Genomic DNA, 8,257 nt, shown 5'->3' with positions numbered 1-8,257 from the left:
CTTGCGAAAATTATTCTTGTCAAGCCACACTCTTATTGTCACACGTTAAAAGCTTCTTCTACCTGAAAACAATTCGTCTAAATAAAGTAACATACCCCAAAAAATAAGATCACTCATAATGTCTAGTTGTAGTCTTCAGTCTTTGTGCTTTTAAATAAAACTAGATGATTATGTTTTTGTATGAATGATTTGTTGATGAGCGCAATAATCATTGTAACAAATATTGATCCATCCACTGTTTTCAAAAGCTTGTTTTGGTATAGTTTATAACAAGTGCTATAGATACTCTTCACCCTTGTAGCAGTTATAATGTTACAGTCAATCCTACTTTATCTTTGTAAAAAGTATCAAAGATTTGGTGGAGGGTGATAACTACTCGCCGGATAGATCATAAATAATTCCATCTAATTTTCATTAATATTTTTCTACATATAGTAATTTTTTTGTGTGTGTTTTAATTCAGTTCTTGCCAACACAAGAAAATTACCAATGTCTTCAAGTAAAGTCTACCTTTAATATTTCCCTCTGAATAGTTATGAGAAAGAAATTGTTGTGTTCATTGTTAATTTAATCTAGCCCTCAATATAAAAAAATCGTATAAGAAACAAATGGCACCTTAAACTTCAACTGTGCTTGTGTTTTAGGCTGAATGTAGGCACCAGGTTCCAGCCTGACTGGCTAATTTCCTGTTTTAATCTAGTTAATTTGGTACTTCATCACTGATTATCTATCCAACAACTAACTAGCCTGGATAAACACCTGATGGTTCATTATCTCAATAACTAACTTGGTTTAGCGCCTGCTGGTTAACTATCTTAACATTTAGTTAAATTAGTTTAGCGTCTGATGGTTAACTATTTTACAAATTAACTAAATTGGTTGAGTGCCTATCCCACCAAATAATTAACTTGGTTAAGCGTCTGCGAGTTAACTATCTTAACAATTAATTAAATTGGTTGATACATCTTAGAGTACTAACAGTTTAGTCTGCTGCCTCCATCTGAGAGTTGATACATTCTAGAGTACTGACTGTTTTGTCTCCTACCTCCATCTGAGAGTTGATATATCCAAGAGTTCTGGCTGTTTATTCTGCTGTCTTCATTTTAGAGTTGATAACTGCTGGAGTACTGGCTCTTAAGTCTGCTACATCCATCTAAGAGTTTATACATTCTGGAGTACTGGCTCTTTAGTCTGTTACCTCCATGTATGGGTGATACATCCTGGAGTACTAACTATTTAGCCTCTTCTTCAATGAGGGAAATATATCATCTTGATATACACAAATACTCAAGGATGTTATATGATGAGTAATAAGACTTTTACCAATTTAAAGAAGAGAACAACGTTTCGACCTTCTATGGACATCTTCAGGTTTACAAAGTGACAGTTTGCAAGCGATCATTAACGGGCACATGTCTCAGAGACGAGAGTATAAACGGATACGGAATTGTATGGGGCGTTTCAATTGGATGTTTGGTTTTAGTTTTTGTATAAGTAGGGCTTTTTGTTATCTTCCTGTTTTCTGTGGTACTGTTGGGTTTATTTGATTTCCAGTGTTCAAAAACGTGTGAGTGTTTCTTTGTGTTCTCCAAATTTATCTTCATTTTTGTACTTTTTTCTCGAATATAGAATTCGTTACAGTTGATGCATTTTATTTTATAAATAATATAGGTGTTTATTTGCCAGAATAGTTTTTACATAGTATCAGCTTTAGTTTTGTACCGGGTTTTTGAATAAATTTGGTATTCAGTGGGATTTCTTTTTTTCAAATGCTTCTCAGTTTTTATCTGATGTGGGGAATATACGGTATGACGCAGATTGAATCACAAGCGATCTATGCAGCTTTACACCTACCACAATACTGGTACAGATGTATTGATGATACAATTGCAGGATTCACATCTACAGAATATATGCCTGTTTTTTTTCAACCACGTTAACTCGATACACCCGAACATTAAGTTAACCTGTGAAGAGAAAGAAAGTAACCAAATAGCATTTCTTAACCTCAAGTGTACAAGAACCAATACACAATTCAAAAGAGAAATCCACAGAAAAATCACCCACACTAGGTTATACATTCACTGTGACTCATCACAACAGCTCAACATATTAAGAAACTAAATAAACACAGCCACAAAACAATGCTCACCCGTAAAATTAACGATGAAATCAATAAAATAAAACATCACTTCATCAAATCAACATCAAAAACCATTGAGAAAATTATACAAACTCACCTGGATCAACAATAATATACCTGAAGATACAACAAACTACAAAACCTGACACTACTTCATTCATGAAGATGAAACAAGAACGCCGATACGTTTTCTCTGTTTTATTTTGGTAAAAGTGTTAATATCCATACCAGTCGTCCTAACATATATTTTTTCGTCAAGTGTGTTTCTTGTCATCACAAATCGTACAATTCTGTATATTTAGTTTCCTGTCTCCATGGCGATTCACAACATCTCATTAATTTATACTTAAATTAATTTAGACAATTATCATACTCAATTATTTTGATAAAAGTTTTCTCTACCAAAAATATCTTTTCTTGTTGACCTCAAACTTTGGTGATGACAATGTTTTACTATGGCTGTGACAACCCATCTCTAAATACGAATTTTAAAACTGCTCTTGGTACTGACAAAAGGTGGCCGTTAGATTGTTACTCGAGAGTATAGTACCAGTTAAACGTTGTTTTAAACTAAGTTGTTTTATAGCGAATTTTTTGTTCTTGTTTTTTATAAGCTCAAGGATTGGCAGTGGGTAGTGATGGTCAGCTGCATTGTTTCTAGTATTATATTGCTTTCGTGTAGCTTTGCATTAAATTCAAAACAAACTAAAAGATGCCACATCAGTGAAGGCCACAGGTAAGTTGTGTAAAGGTCAAAGGGTAAAGTTGTAGGCATGTCACTTTCTAGGACACTGTAAGAAATGATGATTTTATGAAAGGCTGTTTCTTCTTTGTTGATTATTTAAAGTCACATTTGAATGTCTCTTATGTATATCATGGAGAATAGAATTCCAAATGTTGTAAGACCGTAAATGGTTCCACTGAAGAACTTGTAAAATTGTTATATAATTAAAGATTTTAAGATAAAAAAATCTATAAAATGACTTGTTATGATCGATAAAAGTGTCTTGAAAAGTGACTTGAATTTTATTGTTTCATTGTTTCTTACAACAAAGGTCTGTTTTGAAAAGGTTTTCTTGTTTGTTTTTTAATGCAGTGTTTCAATGGTTACAGGAAAGTTGTATTCATAACCAACTTTTACACTCAATGATGTTCTAATTGTGATATATATTGGTGGTCTATTATGCAGTGTCAGTTTAAAAGAGTCATAATATTTGTGTGAAAGGTGTTATATTTACCCCTTGACCCGAGCTGTATAAGTGAAATTTAGTGTGTTTTTTTCAAATAATACATCTTATAAAGTGCATACTTCCTTTGCAACTGTGTTATGTTAGTGAAATTAACGAACTGTGTTGATTTTGTTTTATAGTTACAATGTAATAAAAATGAAGTAGAAAGTAGAACAAGAAATTCGAACTTTTTGCGATGATAGTTAAAGATATTCACAAAAATAGTGACCCAGTCTCAACATCAAAACACAAGTTTATTAAATGTTCATCTTTTCTAACATCTCAGGTTTCATTACCGTACAAAGTGCCCTGTACTTTTCAAACCATCACGTATTTTTCATGCCTTTCACACTCAGTGAGACAAAAAAAGACAGAAGAGATGGTGGCGTTTACAATTAACTGTGAGTTTTCCTTATAACTTATTATTTGATATTTATGTACAAGAAAACGTTCGCGTATCTTTTCACGTAAATTCGAAACAAAAACACCACATGTAAATTTTAAACTTTGCTGTATTTTAATTATTATCAAGTGATTAACAAAAATATTTCAAACTTCTTAATTCATAATTGTTTTTTTCTAAATCATAAAAAACGATGTAAAATACTGAATCCGTTTCATTAACGTAATAGCATATTTATAAACAAACCTTTTATTTACTTCAAAGTATAACTGATTCCGTTGGTAAAATCGAGAAAACATGTGATAAAATAAATTCATGTTAAAAACTGAAATACGAAATCTGTTATTGTAATGTAGTCATTATCTGTTTAAATTAATAATTCCGTTTTCATTCAACATTATTTTAATAAAGGCCTTCAATTAAATAACCTGTTTTTGGGTTGAATGTATCTCTAACATAATATTCTCTTGAAAATTGCACTTTAAACCCGTACTGTATTTCATAAGTAATTTTAGATTCATTCTCCTATACCTTGTTTCACAATATAAGAATAAGTTATTGGACAATTCTCCTTATACAAATGATCCATTGGACTCTTATCTCCAGGTTTAAACTGTTTTCTTCGAACTTCATTGTTCCAGATATGAACCATATAGCTATTGTTCCAGATTTCTTTTAAGGAGTCGGAAACATAGGGGTCAAAAACAGTTGACGCTGAGAAAAATGAATAGGATAAAAGGCTGGAACTGGAAAGAGATGAACTCCATAACACCTGAATCCTGGAGCAAAGTATTTGGTTTCTCTTTTACATGCTTCTCGAAAAACCCTGGTCACTAAAGCAGGGCCCATATATCCCCAAATTTTTGGATTGTATTCTGTAATAAATCTTTGCATGCATTCAACGAGGAATGGACTTCCTTTCTCTGCTTTAATTATAGCATTGTTCACAGTTAATAAAGATTGAAAACCAGCGTATGCAGACAAGTTGGGAAGTGGTTTTCTTATTATACAGTCAGAGTCGATGGCTATACCACCATACTTTTTGAGCAGTGCATATTTTAAACCAGTTGATAGGAAATTTGTTTTGTAAATGGTTACGTTAAACAGTTCACTTTGATACCAAGTAGCTAATGGTGTTTCGGAGAATAATAACTCGAAGTTCATCGGCTTAACTTTAACGTTTTCAATTTGTGATACAGTTTGGAAAAACTCGTCTTTCTGGATTTCACTCAAGTTGTTACAAGCGTAAAATAACTGGATTCTGTTGTTAGGATGATATTTTGCTGAAGACTCAATAGAGCAAGATTCTCTACTCGTAAGGTAGCATTTACCAGAGGTCTCAAAAAAGAACATGTTTTCTGGTTCTGTCACGTTTTTCATTTTGAGGAACCTCTTCTGACCTGAAACAGTTATGTAATTGCTACTTTTTTCTAATATGTTAAATACAATTTATCATCAGATCATTATTGAATATTCAGAAACAAAACTCAAGAAATAAACTTTCAAATATTATTAAAATAAAACCTTCATGTCGTACAATACTTTAGTCGCTTTGCAATAAAAGTAATATGATACTGAACTAAATCGAACATCAGATCAGTGGTGCATCATCTAGGTAAGACAAGTAAAATACCTTTCAACTAAAATCATTTTTCGCAAAATATAAATTAAAAAGATCGTCTGATACAAAATAAAGTTTTATTTTAAGAGAGGTTATTTTTTTATCATTAGCGCAAACCTGTTTCATGAATTATGCGTTATTTTTACAAAAAAGTTAACATTTCTTGAATGATTAATGATTTTGAATGTATGTTACAATTTCTCAAATATATACAAATATTTATTCATTTTTCGATTTCTTGTAGAACTTTATTATTTTAATAATCTTTGATCTTGCTATTGAACACAAAGAGACACATTTTAAGCAAAAATATGACAACAGAAGTTCGACTTCTATTATTTTCCTGGCTAAGAGAAAGTAGTGAATGCTAATGAAATCCGCTAAGATGAGGATATTCTTATACCTGCCATGTTTCAACAATAATTAAATCATCCATTTCTTGATCATACTATAGATTAATATTGAAGCCTATTTTCTGTATTAGATATAATATTACTTGATTAAGAAAGAGACAAATGTTGACTTTGTAAATGGGAAATAGTAAATGTTATGTTAGTGAGTTTTAACACACAATATTTCTAACGTTTATTTGTGTGCCCCTCTGAGGCGAGTGAGATCAATGTGAACTAACTATTATGGTAGTTAAAAGTACGAAATGTGTGTATATTGGTTCGTTTTTTTATATTTTAAGTAATTTAGAAGAAACGATTCTTATTTAAAGTTTTCGACACTTCATAATATTGGCCTCTATATACTTAGAACTTATTTAACTCAGCTGTTCTGAATTAAAATGACCAATGAGTAATCTATTACATTAAGAATTATGTTTATCAGAATATGTGTTTCGCCTACACATAATGATGTTCTTATATTAAGGCTCAGAATACCAGGTAGTTAAGGCAATCGACTTGTACTACAAGGAATGCGGGTTCGAATCTCCGTAACACCAGACATGCTTGCTCTTTCAGTCGTGGGGGTGTTATAATGTGACAATCAATACCACTATTCTTTTGTGAAAGGGAAGCCCAACAGTTGGTTGTGAGTGGTGATGACTACCTGCCTTCCCTCTAGTCTTACACTGAAAATTAGAAACGGCTAGCACATATAGCTCTCTAGTAGCTTTGTGCGAAATTCAAAACGAACAAACAAACAAACACTATTAACTTTGATCGAACATTAATCTCAGTGTTTACCTGTAAATATGGAAACGGACTAGTGCTTAACATGGTAATGGTCTAGTACTTAACAAGAGAATGACCTGGTATTTAACATGGGAATGGCCTAAACTTAATTTGAGAAGGGCCTAGTACTTAACATGGGAATGCGAATATCCCACTGTTCTTAACCTAGTGTCGCTGAACATGGGTCCGTTATGACAGTGAGTGTCTTTTCTAACAATTTAATTACAGCAGCCAAAGATTAGGTGGTGGGTGGTGCTAAGTAGCCCTTTCACTCTAGTTTACTGATAAAAAGTAAAGACTACATTGAAGAAATATCCCAAGTATAGCTTTACAATAATTTTCAAAACAAACAAAGCGAACAAACGCAACGTCTCTTAGATAATGCCCGAGAATTCTACGGATGTTTGTACTACTTGGTCTCGTTGAAAACGTAAAAAGAAATAACAATGACGGTAAATTTAAAACAATTAATAAAAAATCACAAGGCAGTTAAATAGGTCTATTCTACGTGACACTGTATCTTAATGGAACAGGGTTTTTTCTGTAATAAACAACAATCTGTTTTTCACCGGTAGTTAAATCTGCGTGTGTTAATTGCAACAATCTGAGATTTAATATAACTTCTAAACACTCATCGAGATACATCCATATATATTCAAAACATTCAGCTTACTTACCTGATAGCAACGCATTCCGACCCAATAGGAAAAGAACACCGCCACTTGCAAATAAACTGAATATTATTATTTTCAGCATCGGACCTCTTCGTTTATTGAAACAAACAAACGTCATGTTCAACAAGTGAAATAACTGCAGCTCTGATTCGAAGTATACCGTTCTTACCACCTATTTCAAAGTTTCGTTTTTTAATAACGCTAGAAGATTTTTTGAGAAATATAGAACATATTTAAAAAACAGTATAATATCATAGTTATATATAAACAATATCAGAACCACAAATTCTTTGGTTTGTTCGAATTTGCAGCCATAAATGTTCACTCTGTCTTTTAAAAATGTTATACCTCTCATAAAAGAGATAGTAAAATATTAAAGTTTAATGATTGTTTTCTGTTAGAAATTAATTTAGCAATAAGGCAACTTGTAATCGTGTTTGACAAAAGAAAAACAGAAAATAGAGTACGCACGAGGTTATTACATTTTTTCCCTAAGCGTTTTTTTTACATTTAAATAACTTTTGATCAATACTATATGTTAGTTTAGAATATGTTTAACGAATGAAACCAAACATCATGCTTACAGATGAGCCGAAAGTCAGTGATTTCTGCCACGTTGTCTTCCGCACTATAAATATACTGTACAAATCGGATACATTTTATGAAATGTAACAGATGGTTAGCACAGTTCACGTCATAGTTAGAAGTTCACACAGTTCTTCACTAACAGATGGCTTGACTTTAAAAAATAATGGTGGGTAAATATGGCTCACAGTAAAACATCTCCGATTAACGAAAACAACTAAAAGTTCCCAGGCCACTACAAAGTTTGTTTTATCCTAGTTGGACAAATGTTTGTTTGTTTGAATTTCACGTAAAGCTGCACGAGAGGTATGTGCTCTTGTCGTACCTAATTTCTTTATTTGACTAATCTGTCGTTATATTTTGTTGATGGTTTATTCAAACAATACACAATTATATTCAGTTCGAAATACCATTGTCAAAG

The 8,257-nt window shown here is 32.1% G+C and overlaps 1 protein-coding gene across 1 annotated transcript; it reads right to left on the bottom strand.

The window, feature by feature from the left end:
* Positions 1-4,450: 4,450 nt before the first annotated feature.
* LOC143245488 (lactosylceramide 4-alpha-galactosyltransferase-like) lies at positions 4,451-7,926 on the bottom strand. The gene is made up of 3 exons (XM_076491851.1): positions 7,836-7,926; positions 7,255-7,423; positions 4,451-5,175 (listed from the first exon to the last, which is right to left on the bottom strand). The coding sequence occupies exons 2-3, from the start codon at positions 7,367-7,369 to the stop codon at positions 4,451-4,453; spliced, it is 840 nt and encodes a 279-aa protein (XP_076347966.1). The 5' UTR covers positions 7,370-7,423; positions 7,836-7,926.
* Positions 7,927-8,257: the final 331 nt, after the last annotated feature.

The sequence above is a fragment of the Tachypleus tridentatus genome, chromosome 2, assembly GCF_004210375.1.
Source record: "Tachypleus tridentatus isolate NWPU-2018 chromosome 2, ASM421037v1, whole genome shotgun sequence".
NCBI classification, from domain to species: Eukaryota; Metazoa; Arthropoda; class Merostomata; order Xiphosura; family Limulidae; genus Tachypleus; species Tachypleus tridentatus.
Note: the sequence above shows the minus strand (reverse complement) of the source record. Positions and strands in the feature narration are given on the sequence as shown.